The sequence below is a fragment of the Sminthopsis crassicaudata genome, chromosome 4, assembly GCF_048593235.1.
Source record: "Sminthopsis crassicaudata isolate SCR6 chromosome 4, ASM4859323v1, whole genome shotgun sequence".
NCBI classification, from domain to species: domain Eukaryota; kingdom Metazoa; phylum Chordata; class Mammalia; order Dasyuromorphia; family Dasyuridae; genus Sminthopsis; species Sminthopsis crassicaudata.
The window spans coordinates 373,977,068-373,996,292 of record NC_133620.1 but is presented as its reverse complement, the minus strand read 5'-3'; the positions used below and the strand labels follow the sequence as shown (position 1 = coordinate 373,996,292).

At 41.7% G+C, this 19,225-nt stretch overlaps 1 protein-coding gene across 3 annotated transcripts; it reads left to right on the top strand.

Moving 5' to 3' along the window:
- The first annotated feature begins 2,578 nt into the window (after nt 1–2,578).
- Nucleotides 2,579–15,851, top strand: LOC141541368 (uncharacterized). Of its 3 annotated transcripts, none has more exons than XM_074265508.1 (7): nt 2,579–2,708; nt 4,760–4,822; nt 5,349–5,521; nt 12,998–13,327; nt 14,186–14,311; nt 14,525–14,636; nt 15,582–15,851. In XM_074265508.1, the coding sequence occupies exons 4-7, from the start codon at nt 13,054–13,056 to the stop codon at nt 15,748–15,750; spliced, it is 681 nt and encodes a 226-aa protein (XP_074121609.1). In that variant the 5' UTR covers nt 2,579–2,708; nt 4,760–4,822; nt 5,349–5,521; nt 12,998–13,053; the 3' UTR covers nt 15,751–15,851. The 3 variants fall into 3 exon arrangements, with proteins under 3 accessions (XP_074121609.1, XP_074121606.1, XP_074121608.1); XM_074265505.1 differs by having other exon boundaries at nt 15,579–15,851; XM_074265507.1 differs by lacking the exon at nt 2,579–2,708 and adding an exon at nt 2,783–3,271 and having other exon boundaries at nt 15,579–15,851.
- The last annotated feature ends 3,374 nt before the right edge of the window (nt 15,852–19,225 follow it).

Here is a 19,225-nt window from a genome sequence, read left to right as displayed (position 1 = left end):
CATCGATTCATGTAAGTCTCTCCAAACCTCTCTGTATTCATCCTGCTGGTCATTTCTTACAGAACAATAATATTCCATAACATTCATATATCATAATTTACCCAACCATTCTCCAATTGATGGACATCTATTCATTTTCCAGTTTCTAGCCAACACAAAAAGGGCTGCCACAAACATTTTGCCACATACAGATCCCTTTCCCTTCTTCAGTATCTCTTTGAGATATAAATCCAGTAGTATCACTGCTGGATCAAAGGGTATGCACAGACTGATAACTTTTGGGGCATAATTCCAGATAGGCATATTATTTTTAATATTTTATTATTTTCATTTTCCACAGTTATATGTTAAACAAAATTTTTGTTTATTCATGTACATTCATTTTACATATATATATTTGTAAGTATATATATTTGTATCATATTGAGAGAGAAAAATCAACACAAAAGGGAAAAACCACAAGAAAAAAAAAAAAAACAGGAGAAAAGAAAAAAAATTGGGGAAAATACTATGTGTTACATTCAGTCTCCACAGTTCTCTCTCTGGATTTTTTTTTTTCCCCTGAGGTTGGGGTTAAGTGACTTGCCCAGGGTCACACAGCTAGGAAGTATTAAGTGTCAGAGATCACATTTGAACTCGGCTCCTCCTTAATTCAAGTCTGGGGCTCTATCCACTGCGCCACCTAGCTGCCCCTCTCTCTGGATTTCGATGCTATTTTCCTTCCAAAGTTTATCGGGATTACCTTGCACCACTGAATTTCTGAGAAGAATCAAGTCTGTCATAGTTGATCATTATACAATCCTACGCTTGCTGTGAAACCTTTATAAAACTTGGAGAAATTATGCATATCCTCCTTAATTGTCAGATCTTTTTTTAACAAGATGTTTCAGACGACTTCCCCCCAGAACTGGCTTAGCGGATAAAAGGATGGAAATTTTGAAAAATACCTCGAGCGTAAAAGTTTGAGAGTAGAAAAATTATCTTTTCATAAGCTAGATGAAAGAGCAGTTCTTAGCAAACATGATCACAATCCTGAGTCCCTGAACGAAGGGGAGCCTTTATCTAACCCCAGCAGAAGAAGAAAGCAGCTTCTCAAACGAGAACTCCAACTACCTATATTTTTCGATCCAGAACTTGATCTGTTTCTGAAGATAATTAGTGAAAAAGGGGAAAAAAATCCCATGTATTCTAAAATATTTGTAGTAATTAGGAAATGCCTGAACAAATTGTGATATATGATCGAGATGTAAAACTACTGTGCTATAAGAAATGAGGAGTTCAGTGATTTTAGAAAATCACAGAAAGACTTGGCGAAATAGTGAAGATCCAAATGAACAGAACTAAGAGAATACTGTATACAATAATAGCCATACTATTTTAAAAACAACTATGAAGGAATAAATTATCTTGACTATTATATCTTGGTTTTTTTGTTTGTTTGTTTTATCTTGACTGTTATAAATACTCCAATGAAGTATAAAGAATGGATTCAGAAAGACATTATTTGCATACCTAGAAAGAACAGATATACAGATTATGGAATTTGTGTCTGATAGTGGCCATGTCTAGGGTGAAAAAAGAGAGGAAAGAAAAAAAAAAAAAAGAAAGAAATCTATATAATAATTTTATATATTATACTACATTATAATAAAATGATATAAAATTAATAATAATATATTATAATAGTAAAATATCTATTTGAAAGAAGTAGCAAGTTGCACATAGTAGGTTTACAATTCATATGCCATCAGCTTTTTATTGTATTATGTTATGGAAATGCATAACGTCATCAATTACAAATAATTTTTAAAGTGTAGCAATTATTTGATATCATTAACCTTGATGAAATTTCTAGGAAAGGAGAGATTTGGAGTGGAAAGTAGAAGTAATGAATGAGTCTCAGTTTTATCTTGGATCCCAGGAAAGTCCAGAGATTCGTGGTGTTTTTAGTACCTTTGCGACAGATGTGAGAACCAGTGACTATTCTACAGGTATAATCATTTATAATGTGGTTCCAAAGCTCCTAGGGCTGCTTTTTTTCAAAGCCGGCGTTTTTTATTGGAAGACCCACCGTGAACTGCCTCTAGGGGAAGGGGGAACGGTTTGGGCCCCTGGGCCGCTGGCTGAAAGTCTCTGGGGCATTGTCACACACCTGGCGAGCAAGACCGATTCGTGGAAATGAGTCCAGTGTGAGGTGGCGAGGCAGAGGGATGATGGTCAGGGAATGAGCTCGCCTGGGGCGGCGGGTGAAGCGGAGAAGGACCCTTCTTTCCACTTAGGAGCTGCGGAACTGGCCAGAGCTGGGAGACGCGGGGCAGGCTGGAGTGGCACCGGGGTCCGGCACACGGGGACAGCGATTGCGCTCCACTCTGTCCCCGGCCCTAACCCGCCGCTCCCAGCAGGGGAATTCGTGCTCGCGACTAGGAGAAAGGGAGTTTAGAAACCCGAGGCTGGGCAGGAGACGGTGTGGGCTGGGCCTCCAACCACAGGTTACCAGGAGGTCGTGGGAGTTTTGTGGTGTCGCCCCGCCCCCAGGGGCTGTCCTATCCATCTGCCGCGGGAAAATAGAGAGCGGGCTCCAGAGAGTGCCCAGCACCTGCTAATAAGCGGCACTAGATCGCGGAGCTCCGTGGGCAGCTTCACGAACAAACTCCGGGAGTCTACGCCTGATCTCGTCTGATCTCCGAAACCAAGCAGGGTCTAATCCGGTTAGTACGTGGATGGGAGACCGCGGGGAATACCGGGTGTTGTAGGCTTTTCCCTTTTCCTTCGCTCTCAGCTGGGTTCCCGAGACTGAGAGACCCGCGGAAGTGAAGGGCGCCCTGGGCTCCCTAACCTTTCACTCTAAGCGGGAGCCTCGGTGCTCTGCCCACCCCCGGAGAACGGCACCCGCGCACCCCCACCCAGAAACGAGATCCAAAAGCAGTGCAGCCGGTGGGGAACAAGCTGTACTGAGCCCCCTCTTTAAATGGAGGCACTGGAGCCCGTGGCACTCCCCGCTAATCCAGAAAAGAACAACGGAAAACTTGCTTTCGGTCCTTTTCTCCGTTTTCTTAGCAGCTTTGCTGTTCTTGGAGAAGTTTCGCAGCCCTCCGAGGGGGAAATGAGCTAGAGCGCTTAGCTATGCGCTGAGCCCACCCGTGGGAGACTAGTCACTTTCTGGTCTTAGAGACAGAAAAGTTTCCTCTCCAGTGAAATCAACGGCGTCCGCTGATCGCATCCGATAATTTGCAGCTCTTTGTGGCCCACGTAACCCGGCACTTCGAGTGAGGTTTGACGTTTCTGGATTTCTGGGTCGAAAAGACTTTCTGATCTTAAGCTCCGACTTTCCCAACCCTTCCCTAAAGGGTTAAAGAAACCGCTTTGAATGTTGGAGATAGAGCAGTACTTACGAAAAGTAGATGGTCTCTGCTACTTAAAATGTGTGTTGCTTTAGTTCAAAGCTTCTTAAACTGGGTGACTAATTTGTGAGCTTGTGGAATTGGTTTCTTATCAAATGTTTGATTTGTTCCTGTTATGTTACCTTTATATGGTCTCAGAAACTTCAACAGCTCCCTGTCACCTGCCCTTTCTTTGGTCAGGGAGCATGTAAAGCTGTTTCCAACTTGGACTTTTTCTTTCTCCTTATGTATTACTCTTATATAATCAATAATGCAGACATAAAAATCTGCTTTCTTCGAACGTGAAACTCCAACTCCTGTCTCCATTTCCTTTTAGTGATGTCCCCCATGCCAGGAATGGGCTTCTTTCTTTTTTTTTTTTTTTTTAATTTTTTTATTTTATTTAGAATTTTCTTTTTCCACAGTATATTTGCATGAGTAATTTTTTTATAATATTATCCCTTGCATTCATTTTTCCAAATTATCCCCTCCCCTTGATGACAGGCAATCCCATACATTTTACATATGTTACAATATAACCCAGATACAATATATGTGTGTAAATACCATTTTCTTGTTGCACATTAAGTATTGGATTCCGAAGGTATACTGGGCTTCTTTCTTACCCCTGCCTCCTAAGGTGTCTGGCTATCTTCCATAGGAGGCCTTTCCCAGCTCCTTCTCCCATAACTGCTAATGACTTTCCCTCTCATGATGCCTTCTATGTACACTGAATGTACCTTCTTTGTACTTGAGTACACTTTCTGTCTCCCCAAACAGAATGTAAAACCTTTGTTGGTTAGGACTGATTTTGTTATTTCTTTGTAGCCCAATTGCTTAACAGATCCTTCTATATAGTATTATTTAATAAATGTTTATATGATGATTGATTTATATAAGAGATTCTCGTTGAGCTATATGTGTTCTCTATAGCCTCTATCAACCAATCCAATTGTGAGATTCTGTGTAAGGCTTGGAATGACTGAATGAATAAGATTTTATCAAGTACCTGCTATGTGCCAGGCATTGTGCTAGACCCTGATGATTCATATAAAAAACGGAAATTCAACTCTCAAGGACCTTATATATTAAATGGGGAAATAACATTTGTAGGGAAGTGAGTGGTCACAGAAGACAGATTTTGTCTGGAGAATCACAGAGACAATAAGGGAAACCTTAGGACAGTACACAGCTATGCCCTCACCAATAGCAAGAGTATTAATAGTTTTTCACTGTGTCCTGAACAGTAGCTAAAAAACAGTGAGGAGGAAGGAAACAAGCATGACTATAAGTATGCTATTAAGTATGACTATATGTCAATTGCTACATTACAAGTCTGAGAAATAGATGCTAATTATTATCCCCATTTTACTCTTTAGGAAACTGAGGCCAAAATAACTTAAATATCTTGCCCAGGATCATCCAGCTGCTAAATATCTGAGGTAAGCTTAAAAGTCTAGTCTCCTCACTCTAGACTCAGTGTCCTACCCCATGCCTCTAGTACTTCGGATGGAGATGGACTGAGGAAGGGGGAAGTGTCACTGATGTGACTACAGATGGATGGCAAGATACCAGGGTGGGTGGCTGGAATGTGAAGCAGGGGGCTGCCTAAATAAAAGCTGTTAGTTGGATTGGCTTTCACTCATCCACCTGCGGATTTACACAGTTCAAGCCCAAGGCTGACTTCTAAAACTAAGCAGATTAACTGAGGGAAAGAGGGAGGTTAGAAATGAGGTCTCTGGGTAGAGGGGGAAGAATTCCAGGAAGAGGGAGAGCCCATTGTCAGAGCAAGATATTCCCATCTCCTGGTTTTTTCCTGGGATGGATGTAAAACATGGGCCGAGTCCAGGTGAGGAAGTATACACTATTTAGTATATAGTGTGACTGAATGAATGAAGATTTATGTTACATCTCTGTGGAAATGGAAGGAGCACCTTGAAGGAGGCTGAAATTGACTGTCCTGGGCAGGTACACAGGCTGGTAAGACCAGTTGGAACCAAGATAAAAGACATCCTGGAAAAAGCCTGAACCATTTACCGAGGAGATTTCCCAGATAACACAGGCTAGAGCCACGGTGAACGTCATGGATTAGAGATGGATCTTATTCCTCCTTTTGCATTTTGTTTTCAGTTATGCCCCAGGTGAGTGGTTTCACCCAAATGGTCCAGCCCTTCTCTGAGCTTCTCAAGTGAAGTTCAAAAATTTAAGTTGGGGGAATGGAAGGCTCTCATGACTGAAAAATAGCAAAGTCTGAAAAATGAAATGGAAAAAAATGTCTGGAAAATCACTGAAATGGTCAGGAGAATCTAGGACAATAGATTGCCATGCCCTTTTCAACAGCAAGAATTGTATTAGTTGTTAACGTCTCCTAAACAGTGGATAAAAAGGAGTAGAAAGAAAACAACCCTCTATTAAGTACTTGCCATATTCCAGCTGCTTTGCAACAATTCTGGGTGATAGTTGCTAATTATTATCCCCATTTTACTGATAAGAAACTGAGTCTCACATAAGTGGGACTTCCCTGGGATTACACAGCTTATAAGTCTCTGCTTTAGATTTTTTAGATTTCGTAGATCTGTTTGACTTCTGATCTTCCTCATTCCAGACTCAGTGTTCCATTTCATGCTTCTAGCAATTGGGTTGGAGGTGAAGGGAGGCTTTACTAGTGGAAGACAATATAAGTATGGTTTTTGAGTAGATGGCAAGATACTAGGGTAGGTGCTATTTGATGGCTGTGATGAGGGTATGTGATGAGGAGGTTAGGCAGGAATGGGTGAGGTTCCTTTTCTCCCAGAAAATGTCCCAGTTCTGAGTCAAAGAATTCACTAAACCCAGAGACTATGGTTAAAAAAAAAAAAAAAAAAAAAAAAAAAAAAAGGCGGCTTTATTATTAAAGAAACACCAAGAGGGATTCTCTTGGTGGGCATATCCTTCTCAAGGGAGAATTGATCTGCAAAGAATACCTTTTTGAAGACCCATTTTATGTATGAGTCTAAGGGAAGTTTGATAATTCTCAAATGAATGTGAAATCTTGCCTGGAGTTGTAGCTTCCTGACTAGAAAGCTTATCTTGCTCTGAGAGGATTTGAGACCATTTGGAGGTATAGATCAAAGGGGACATGATTTTTGTGATTTTACATAATTTTACAGGGCTCACAGGTCATACAGAGTTCACTCTCATCAGCTGGAATATGAAACAAGGGGCCTGGTTAGATAGAGTGGGGTAGTGGAGTTTGCTCTCATTCATTAACCAACCAATCTGCAGAGTTCAGGCTGAAGGCAGAGTTCCAAAGCCCAGCAGATTAACTGCAAGGAAAATGGGAACAAGATCTCTAGGAAGGATAAAGAGTTCTAAGAGATGGGAAGAAGAGCTCCATTGTCAGAGACTGGGACATCTTATTATCTCAAGCATGGGGTGGGCCTAGGGGACTCAGCACTTGTAGATTAATATGTAGTATGACTGAGTGGATGTACCTAACAATACTCCTACATATTTGGAGCATTTCTATAGGAGGCTGTAAGTGACTAAGCTGAGTCTTGCACAGGCAGGCAGGATAGTGAAGCCAGGTGGAAACAAAATAAAATATTTTGGAAGGAAAATTTACTGAAGCATTTACTGAGGAGGTTCCCAATGATGAGGTTTTAGTGGCAGGGCAGGGCAAGGCAGAGAGTTGTGGGAACCCCATCTGGTCGGCGCAAGTCCAATGTGAAAGAATTCATGAACCTGAAAAGTTAGACTGGAAAAAAGTTTATTGGCACGGAGGAGTCAGCTTTTGCTAGGAGGCTGACTTCCTCAGTGGCGAGGTCCTGACAGAGAAGTAAAGGTCTAGTAGAGGAATCCTGGCAGAGAAATAAAGTGGGAAGTTATGCCAAGGAGAGAGAGAGAGAGAGGTTCCTTAACAAGGCATGGTCATACTTTTGAGCCTCTGCAAAAAAATGAATAAGCAGAAATCTATTTTATCTTGTCTGGGGGCTGGGAGTAGTTTGAGTTGTATCAGACCAAGATCTTCCAATTGAATAGATCTCCAACTGAATGAGTGGTCCTGAACTAATTTTCAACTCAACAGAGAGTGTAATCAATAGAGGGTATTGTCAGTCTCCAACAGGATAACAGAATGAAACTACTTATCTTGATTCCCTGGGGTGGGTCTTTCGAAGAGGCAAGGGCTCAAGGAGAATTTCTCCCCTTCAAGGAGTTTTTACTTCATGATTTCCCTCCCAGGTCAGGACAGTTTTGGAGTTCCCTCATCACCAGGAACATGCTGGTTAGAACAATGCTTGCTTTCCTGTGTCTGAGATTGTACCTCTTCTGCTATGTCTTTTCCCTTTTATCATAGATAAGTGATCACACCAACTAGTTCTCCCAATATTTGGGACGTCTCAGCTGGAGCTTGCAAAGGGTGCATGCTGAGGGGGTAAGGTGGGAGTGGACCTCATGGGATGGGAAATAGTGAGAATGGCACAGTAAAAAAAAGGGTGAGCATGACTACGGAATGGGGAAGTTGCTAGGTACCCTCTCTCTCCTCACAGCTCTGGAAATCTGAGAACTTAAGAGCAGGGAAACTTGGAGGAGAACCAGATAACACTGAATCTAGCACTGGGCTACATCACCTGCCCTAATAAAATAATTTGTTTCCAGCTAAGAAACCTTCACAAACACAAGTCCTGAACCCATTTTTGCCCTCTCTTAATGAGCTGAGGCACCTTCCCACTGAGAAGGGCACCCTAGTCCTTTTGATGAGGTCCAGCTAAGGTATACCTAAATAAAATTAGGATTAATTAAGGTCTAGTGGAAGGTTTGGGGTACAGGGAGTCAAATGGATCTCCCCTGCAAACCCTCTGGATTTGGCACAAGGATACAGAGTTAAATAAGTTCTAGTGACAGTGCAGAGTACCCTGTAAAGGAATTTACAGACCTGAAAACCTAGATTGATTAAATAAATAAATAAATAAATAAATAAATAAATAAATAAATAAATAACCAAGCTAATAAATAAATAAATGAGTGAATAGATAAATAAATAAACAAACAAGTAGATAGATAGATAGATAGATAGATAGATAGATAGATAGATAGATAGATAAAGGTTTATTGTAGGGTTTGGAAGTACAGCTAAAGTCTGGTTAGTAAAGGCATTAGACAGAGAACAGAATACACCATAAGTGGCAGATAGAGAGTCTGTGATACAAAGCATGTTGCTTGCATGTTACGATCCTCTGCAAAGAGATGATTCCAGCTTGGCTCTTTTATTTGGTAAAAGGGGCCTATGGGTGGAGTCCCAATTTGGTTGCTCTCTGAACCCAGTGGTGGGTGGAGGTTGGGAAACCTGAGCAGATACAAAAGGATGCTTTTGACCAGGTCTTATAAATCAAAGGTCAGTCATGGAGCTTGAGAATCAGAAAGGAATCTTAAAGGGGCTACCGCCCACATCACTTTTACACCAACTAAAGCTTGACTTTATGATCCAGGGCACATTCTGATCCTCCATAGCCCCCACCACATGAGTGAGTCTTGAAGGATAGTAAGCCTTCAGATGGGGCTGCTAGAGAACATCATAGTGCCCAGAGTGCTAGACCAGAAGTCAGTCTCATGATCCCGAGTTCAAATTCTGCCTCAGATATTCATTAGCTGTGACGCCCTGGACATATATCACTTAACCCTGTTGCCTTAGTTCCTCATCTGTAAAATGCAGTGAAGAAGGAAATGATAAATGTCTCCCTCATCTCTGCCAAGAAAACCCCAAATGGGTTCTCAAAGGGTCAGAAAGGACAAACGACTGAATCACACAAAAAGACTCAGAAAGATACGAGTGAGCTGTGCTTCTGCTTGACCTGAGTAAAGTCATGAAATGGGAAAAGAAATACCAGTTTTGGGGAACAGTTAATGGTCAAGTTTGTCTGGAATGAGGAATGTGTAAAGGGGAGGAAGCAGGTTGTAGGAATAGTCGGGCCACACCCTCTGACTCTACCTGAAGCAAGTTCCTCCTGTCCTGAGTGCCACTGGGTAAGCAACCCCAGGTATCTTCCAGGTTGATCATACTGTGGCCGTAGGGGATATGTGTGGGCTTTCAGAGAAGGGAGTAAGAAAAGATGAGAGAGACAGGGGGTAAAATAGAAAATAGAAGAAAGGGATTGGTTGGGGGGGAGCATTAATAGAGTGCCTACTATGTGCCAGGCATGCCAGGAAGAAAAAGAAAGGAGAAAGAAAGAGGGAAAGAGACAGAGAAAGCACAACATGTTGGAAAAGGGGACAAGAGTTAGGTTGGACAGAAAGGAACAAGCTCCTAGTGGAACTTGCCATTTGTCAGGGGAAAGGGGATACCCCATGAGATTGGGGCATGTCTTTGGCTGGCGGACTGGATCCTGGAGGACTTGGCACTCTAAAAAGAGTTATCTAGGGGAAGTGGGGGTCAGGAAGCATGGTGGAGTTAGGAGGGCTGCCAGGGAGTGGCAAGTTCTATCAGGTGATGATCTAATTTCTCCTTCTCTCTTCACTCCTTCCCCCTTTCCCTCCACTAGGTGTGGTTGAATTGAATGTTTTGTTTTTATTATTTTCCAAGTCTAGTTAGAACAAACTGTAGCTCTTTGGAGCTCCCCTTCACCCGTGCTGGTTGAAATATTAGCAATGCAAGAAACTTTTAAGAGGTTTGTTGGAACCTCAAGTTCCCTGAAAATGATTTTTTTCTACTAAGGTCTCTGTCTTTAGCAAATTATTTAATGTTTAAGTACATGATAGTATTTTTATTTAATGAATATGATTACAAATATGATCTATAGCTTTCTTGAGGTATCTAGAACAGAATTTTAACCTGATGGTAATGGATATAGTAGTGAAAAACCAAATTTTCTTTACATAAAGTCTGAATTTGGTCTTTGACCCCTACATACATTACCCTTGGTTCAGACTTTTAGAACCAAAACTAACAAGTTCTTCCTGTACAATATAATCTGAAGAATTCTACATTCTATCTATAAAGATAGATTTGTAAGTGTATGTATATATCTATATCTATGAGTGTGTATGTATTGTCCAATATACCATTTATATATACATATATATGTGTATGTATTCCCCAAAACAGCACTAATGTCATGTTATATGTATATATATATATATATATATATATATATATATATATGTATACCTATACATATATATACACATGATTATATCTGCAGTGTTTACAATAAACGTCTTCTATATGTAGAAATATAAATATACATATAAAACATGCATGTTAATATCAGGTTGTAATGTGCTGTTGTCTCCAGAGACTGCCGATTGCTCTCTGGATGGAGATCTGCTGTGTCAACTCAAATCTCTCGGACAGATTCTTCTTCCTGTAGAGAGCCCTTGTCTCCAGACAGTTGTCGCCAACTCTGGTCCAGAGTAGTGACTTCTTCCTCGGAAGAGCCACCTCAAGTCTGGCCCAGACAAGACTCTATCTCTTGAGTGCTGCCCTCTTTTATCCTCCCAGAGAATGGGTGTGGGATAACGCAAGGGCTTCTGAGAAAAATTACTTCAACCAATGAACTTGCTCCTCTTAAGCATGCAAGCTCTTCCCCAGGAGTTCAAAGGGGTTAAACTCCTAGTAAAGACCAGAACTAGAGAATTGTTAAGTACTGACTTAGCACTTAGTAAGAACCTAATATCTCATTATCTCATTAGCACTTAGTAAGAACCTAATATCAGGTAATCTAAGATGGAAATAAAATGATTAGATGTGGACAGCAGGTTGAAAGAGGAGAGTTAAACATGTATTGGAATATCTGCCATCTAGGGGATAGGTTGGAGGGAAAGAGGGGAAATTTTGGAACAGAAGGTTTTGCAAGGGGTCAGTGTTGAAAAATTATCCTAGCATATGTTTTGTATATAAAAATCCATTAAAAAAGAACAGCAAAAGAAAGAGTCAAAGGTAACAAGGAGGTTGCCATCAAAGGTTATTGGGCAGGATGTTGGTGTCTCTGACAGAAATAGCAATTTTTGGGGAAGGAGAAGCCTTGGATGGGTTGATAATTAGCCTTCTCTTGGGCAGACTGAGTTTGAGAAAGAGAAAGTCCATCCAGGCCTTCTCCAAATCTACATTTCCTTGTTCCATCCTTGGTAACTAAAGTGTCATTTGTTCCTTTTTCCTGCCAATGACACAAGTACTTGCACCCCTAGAGGTGAGGGAAGAATAAGATACAAGGAGGTCCCACCTTCTTCCACATAGGCACAAATTTAGGAACTGAAATGTGAGACTGAAAAAAGAATTCAACTTAAGAGTCCCAGAGCTTGAGTTCAAATCCTGCATCCAATGCTTATGAACTGTATGAGGTTTGGGAGGGCCTTGGGCCTCCAGCTCCTCATCTATAAATGAAGAAATTGAAGTAGATGACTTCTGTTATGTCTTCTTGGTGTAAGTGAATGACCCTGTGATCTGACCTTTTAAGTAAATGTTCTTTAGAAATAAGAGAAGACTCCTTCACAGGAAAAGTGACTTGGCCACAGCCCCAGAGTAAGGTAGAAGCAGAACTGGAAGCAGAGCCAGCCCAGAGCTCTCCCTTTCCCACAAGCCTCCTCCTACTGAGAAGGGCACCTGGCTCCCTGGCACCGAGTAAAGCTCTGACTCCCATTGCAGTCCACATCTGATCCTCCACAGTCCCCACCACATGAGCTGAGCCTTGAAGGACAGTAAGCCTTCAGAGGGGCCAGAAGGTAGCACCCTAGTGCCCAGAATGTTGGGACAGAAGTTTAAATTTTGTCTCAGACACCCACTAACCATGTCACCCTGGGCATGTCACTTAATCCTGTTTGCCTCAGTTTCCCATCTGTAAAATGCAATGGAAAAAGAAATGGCAAGAGACATTTGCTGCATCTCTGACAAGAAAACCCCGAATGGGGTCACAAAGGGCCAGAAAGGACAAATAACTGAATCCCAGCAAAGGATTCAGAAAGGTATGAGAGAGCTGTGCTTCTGCTCAGCCTGAGTGAAGCCGTGGAAATGGGAAAGAAATGTCAGCTTTGGGGAGCAGCTAATGGTGGTTTGTCTGCAATGGGGAATGTATAAAGGGGAGGAAAGAACATAAGAAGGTCACAAGGGGATCAGATTGTGGAGGCTCAGGCATCCTGGAGGCAACTGGACTCCTCCAGGGAGGTTTTAGATCAGCGCCAGGGCTGAGCCTTAGGAAAGCCAGCTCTGTGCAGAGTGAATTGGAGGGAGAAGAAAAAAGAGAAGCAGGGACATGCATTAGGAGGCTACCGCACCAGTGCAGGTGAGAGGTGGTGAGAGCCTGGCCAAGGGAGACCTTGTGAGCAGAAGGAAAGGATAATATGGGAGAGGGGCTGAAGAGGGAGGAGAGAGAAGATGTGGTGACCCATTGAGTGTGGAGAGTAGAAGAGGGAAGGTCAAGGGAACCCAAGGCTCCTGACCTGGGGAGGCCACTGTGGGGCCCAGGAGCCTGGAAAAGGGTCAGGTTTGCAGAGAATGACAATGACTTTCATTTTTTAATGCCTCTGAGATGGCTGTGGTTTGTGAAGGTCCTTCTTTAGGAACTTTCTGCATTTTTTATTCCTTCATGTACCTAAGAGGCCACCTTTCCTGTGTATTTATGATTCTTATTTCCATCCTGTCACAGGTAACTGCAACTCAGAAGTGGTGACATCTCTGAAAAGAAGTCAGGGAGATGATGTGATGCTCACTCTAGACTCAAAAATAAAAGATGAGATCAGGGAAATTAAATGGTATTTTGAATCTAAGAATCTGCTCCTGCTCACCACCTCTCCAATGAAGATCAATCCAAGATGGATTATTTCCTGGAAGGAATATGATGGGAGACTGTCTATCCTTGGGGATATGACTCTAAAATTAAGCGATCTGACAACTGAAGACAGTGGATGTTATAAAGCTGACATAATATCAGTCTCAGGAGGGATAACTACACAGAAATACAATTTAACTGTCCTTGGTAAATGAACCACTCGGCTCCATTTGAATACCACACTGCTGTTACCCATTTGTACAATTTTAAAAGCTTCCTTTCATTCATTCACCTTTAGACCTTTTCAGAATCTGTCTTACCCTCCAATTTTGCCCCTTAGAGAGGGAAAGAAAGGTAGAGCTGCTCTTTCCTTACATAACAGGAAAGTTGAGAACAAATCTGAAGCCAGAAGGACTGTCACAAGGTCACACACATCATATAAAGGACTGATTGAATTACCAACTGAGCTTTCTTGGAGAACCATGTGAAAGTTACTGAGCCATTCAGTCACTTAGTCCTTCCTCAGCTTCTTCCTGATAATTCTCTGGACTGGAGAGCAATCCCTGAAGGCTGAAGGTGACCCTGAAACAGTGAGGGAGGAACAATGTCCCTTTCTGCTGGGTGTGTTCTTAATGAAGGGAGAGAAAAGAGTGGTGGGGGTGAGGAGATGTACTAGAGGAATATGATTGATGCACACTGGGCTTTCTGGTAGAAATGGGGGAGAATGAAAAGAACTGAGTAGGGACTGGCAATCTGGAGGACAGACACTGCAGACACTGACCTCAGTCATATTTTATTCATAGCTTCTGCGGACACCTCTGTGAGTCTGTCCTCTCTTCAAACCATCCAGGCCCTTTTCTCTCTTTATTACTCTTCTTTCTCTACTTTCATGATCCTTGTTTACCCAAATACCAAAAAGTTTTACAAAGTGTAGAATCTCTGCCAGTGTCCCTTTTTCCATCTCCTTCAGATTCCTTGCTTCCTTCACAAATTCCCTTTTTGTAGCTCTGTATCCCACTTCTTGGTGACAGACTGATGGCTAATGATCCTGTTTTATTGTTTTAGAAACTGACAATACAGAGCCCAACGTGAACCCACAGAATCGCTCACATTATTTTGCCATATTAAGCCTTGGTGTATTTATGTTCCTGCTAATACTAATACCATGTGTCTGCTATCTAAGATCACAAGGTAATTGCATTTACAAAATAAAAAGTAACCTGAAGATGAGAGTTTATGGCTGTACTTGAGTGTTGGGGCTTGAACAGAGAATTGCAGTGATTTTAGTTTTGAGAGAAGAGATGGAGGAAATGGGCCCTGAGACTGCATGTTCTCATCAGTGGCTGAGCCTCCTAGAAGGGAAGTAACCAACCTGCTCCTTGATTCCATTCTTCTCATCTCCAGGTACTCACAGAAGAAGCAAATCACAAACAGAAGAGAATGGAGCAGAGGAAGAATATAAACATTCCCAGATGGCTTCTCTTCACACCGACACACAGAGACTGAGGATACCTGGGTAAGAAACTAGCCACACACACACACACACACACACATACATACACACACGTAAATATTATATATATATATGTACATATACATATATACACACACATACACAGAGTGCCCAAGTATATGTATGTATAATGTGTGTATAAGTATATATCAATTTCATAAGTTTATGATTTAAAAAACTGAAGGTGCCCTCACCCTGGGAGCTCTTGACTGTTATCTCAAAGTGTATCCTCTAAAAGAACAGTAATATGGTACATCTGAGCAACCAAAAAGTAAGCAGCAAACCCCAAGAAATTCTCATCCTAGCAGAGGCCTCTGACAAAGATCTTGCCCCTGGTGACCAGAAATTAAATGAGAGAACCAAATTAAATCTAAAGTAACTATGTATGAAGGAGAACTCTATTTCAAAGTGATTGACACCTGGATCAAGAAATCGGCTTCTAGATAGGAAATGCCCATTCCAGCCAATGCTTGAAAAATAAATAATTATATTCAATTTTATTGGAGAAAATACCTTACATTTTTTTCTTCCAAGATCATGACTGAATGTCAGAGGGCTCTCTTGCCTTTTCAAAAAGCTATGCTGTGGTAAAAAGGTTTCTGGGTTTTAAGCTAAAAGAACAATAGTGGCTGAATCCAGTCTTCCTTCCTTAAGAAAGAGGGAACAGCTCAGCTGAAGATTCCAGCTTCAGCTTGTAGCTAAAAGCAAATGGAACCTCAGATCCCAAAGCACAACTTCTGGTAAAAACACAGCACTAAAAGGCTGCCTTAGTAGCACACTTGAGGTTTGTCCTCCTTCCATCTCAAAGAGGACCAAAATGATGTCACTATGTTCGAGTCAGCCTTTTAAAGCAAAGTGTATAGTTTTCTAATAAATATATGATTTTTGATTAATGGCTTGATAGGATACAAATAAATGGCATTTACCTAAACTTTTTTTATCCAGTAGAGCATTGACAGTTACAACCATACAAGAGGTCGTAGTAGAAATGCAGAACGGGCTTGGCACACAACCGGAAGACAGCAGAGATCAGCACAGACAGCAGCTGGGTGATGAAGAAAGGAACAGCACAGAATCTATGGACCACAGGAGAACAGCACAGATAGAAGCAGCCTGATAACATCAATCAAAAATGTTGGATCATATAAAACATATTTCCATATTGATTGTTTGGTGGAAGAAAATTATTTATTAAAGCTCTTTTATTTTCAAAACATATGCATGGACAATTTTTCAACATCAATCCTTGCAAAGTCTTGTGTTCCAATTTTCTCCCCTTTTCCCCCACTATCTCCCCTAGATGGCAAGTAATCCAATATATGTTAAACATGGTAAAATGTATGTTAAATCTATATTTACACAATTATCTTGCTGCACAAGAAAAATCAGATCAAAAGGGAAAAATGAGAAAGAAAATAAAATGCAAGCAAACAACAACAAAAAGAATAAAAATGCTTTGTTGTGATCCATACTCAGTTCCTACAGTCCTCTCTCTGAGTATAGATGGCTCTCTTCATCACGAGATCATTGGAACTGGCCCAAATCATCTCATTGTTGAAAAGAGTCACGTTCATCAGTATCGATCATCTTATAATCTTGCTGTGTTCAATGGTCTCCTGGTTATCTCATTTCACTTATGTAGGTCTTTCCAAGTCTCTCTGGAATCATCCTGCTGATCATTTCTTATAGAACAATAATATTCCTTAACATTCATATATCCTAATTTAATTCTCCAAATGATGGGCAACCACTCAGTTTCTAGTTTCTTGACACTACAAGGACTTTCACAAACATTTTTTTTGCACATGTGGGTCCCTTTCCCTCCATTAAGATTTATCTCTTTGGGATATAAGCCCAGTAGAAACATTGCTGGATCAAACGGTATTCACAGTTTGATAACTTTTTGAGCATAGTTCCAGATTGCTCTCCAGAATGGTTGGATCAGTTCACAACTCCACCAACACCATATTAGTGTCCCAGTTTACCCATATCTCTTCCAACATTAAATAAAATTTATGACCAAACAAGAAATAGAGAACATTATGAAATGAAAAATGGATAGTGTTGGTACATTAAATTTAAAAGGGTTTGCAAGTTAGGTACAGAGGAAGAATAGACACAGAAGCATTATATGCTGGAGAAGGGCTCATAGTTTTGAAAACCTACTCACATCAGGAATGGTTTAAATAGCCAATACCAGATATATACCCAGAATATGTCAGGAGCAGAGCTGGAAGCAGAGCTAGCTCAGAGCTCTCCCTTTCCCATGAGCCCCCTCCCACGAAGAAGGACCCCCTAGTTCCTTGGCACCAAGAAAAGTATTGACTCCCATTCCAATCCACATTCTGATTTTCATAGTCCCAACCACATGAGCTGAGTCTTGAAGAGCAGTAAAACTTCAGATAGGGCAGCTAAGTGGCACCATAATGCCCAGAGGGTTGGGCCAGAAGTCAGATTCATGATCCTAAGTTCAAATCCTGCCTCAGACATCCACTAACCATGTCACCCTGGGCATGTCACTTAATCCTGCTGTTTGCCTCGATTTCCTGTAAAATGCAGTGGAGAAAGAAATGGCAAATTCTCCCGCATTTCTGCCAAGTAAACCCCAAATGGGGTCACAAAGGGCCAGAAAGGACAAATAAGACAAAGACAAATACCAGAAAGCTGTGTTTCTGCTCTGCCTGAGTGAAGCCGTGGAAATGGGAAAGAAATGTCAGCTTTGGGGAGCAGCTAATGGTGGTTTGTCTACAATGGGGAATGTATAAAGGGGAGGAAAGAACATAAGAAGGCCACAAGGGGAGCAGATTGTGGAGGCTCAGGAGAGTGAATCCTAATCCTGGAGGCAACTGGTCTCCTCCAGGCAGGTTTTAGAGCAGCCCCAGGGCTGTGCCTTAGGAAATGCCAGCTCTGTGCAGGGTGGATTGGAGGGAGAAGAGAGAAGAGAAGCAGGGAGATGCATTAGGAGGCTGCAGCACTAGTGCAGGTGAGAGGTAGTGAGACAGGGGCAACTAGGTGGCTCAGTGGATCGAGCACCAGACCTGAATTCAGGAGGACCAGAGTTCAAATCTCAGACACTTAACATTTCCTAGCTGAGTTACCTTGGGCAAGTCACTTAACTCCAGCCTCAGGAAAAAAAAAAAGAGAGAGAGAGAGAGAAGTGGTGAGAGCCTGGCCAAGGGAGGCCATGTCAGCAGAAGGAAGGAATGATATGGGAGAAGGGCTGAAGAGGGAGGAGAGACAAGATGTAGTGACCCATTGGGTATGAAGAGTAGGAGGGGAATGTCAAGGGAACTCAAGGCTCCTGAACCTGGGGGGCTGAACCCACTGTGGGATGGAAGAGCCTGGAGAAGAGTCGGGTTTGCAGAGAATGACAATGACTTTCATTTTATAATGCCTCTGAGATGGTTGTGATTTATATATGTCCTTCTTCAGGTCCTTTCTGCATTTTTTTTTATTCCCTCAGATACCTAAGAGGCCATCCTTCCTGTGTACTTATGACTCTTATTTCCATCCTGTCACAGGCATTTGAAACTCAGAAGTGGTGTCATCTCTGAACATAAGCCAGGGAAGTGATGCTGTGTTCAGACTAGATCCAAAAATAGGAAATGAAATCCAGAGAATTACATGGACTCTTGAATCAAGATGGCTGATCCTAATCAATGCCTCTCCAGAGGAGAGCAATCCAAGTTGGATCATTTCCCACAAAGGGTACAAAGGCTGTCTTTCCTTCGTGATCAATCTCTAAAGTTAAGCAATCTGATGATAGAAGACAGTGGATGTTATAAAGCTGACATAACATCAGGCCCAGAAGGGAAAGCTGCTCAGAAATTCAATTTAATTGTCCTTGGTAAATGAACCACTCGGCCCCATTTGAATGCCACACTGCATCTGTACACTTTTAAAAGCTTCATTTCATTCTCCCACCTTCCGACCTTTCCAGAACCTGTCTTGATTTCTAACTTTGCCCTTTAGAATGGAAAAGAAAGGTGGAGCTGCTCTTTCCTTTTATAACAGGAAATTTGAGGACAACTCTGAAACTAGAAATTCTGTCATAAAGTTACACTCATTAGGCAGCCTCAATGAATGAAAATGACTGAATTATAGACTGAGCTTCCTTGTAGAGCCATGTGAAAGTTATTGAGCCAGTCACTCCCTCAGTCCTTCCTCAGTCCTCTCCCTAGGAATTCTCTGGACTGGAGAGCAATCCCTGAAGGCTGAAGGTGACCCTGAAGAGGTGAGGGAGGAACAATGTCTCTTTCTTCTGGGTGTGCGCTTAATGAAGGGAGAGAGAAGAGATATGGGGGTAAGGATATGTACTAGAGGAAGATGATTGATGCACACTGGGCTACATTTCTGGTAGAAATGGGGGAGAATGAAAAGAACTGAGTAAGAACTGGCACTCTGGAGGGTAGACACTGCAGACACTAACTACAGTCATATTTTATTAATAGCTTCTGTGATCACCTCTATATATCTGTCCTTTGTTCAAACCATCCAGGCCCTTCTCTTTATTACTCTTCTTTCCCTACTTTCGTGATCCTTGTTTACCCAAATACCTAAAATTTCCACAGAGTACAATCTCTGCCAATCCC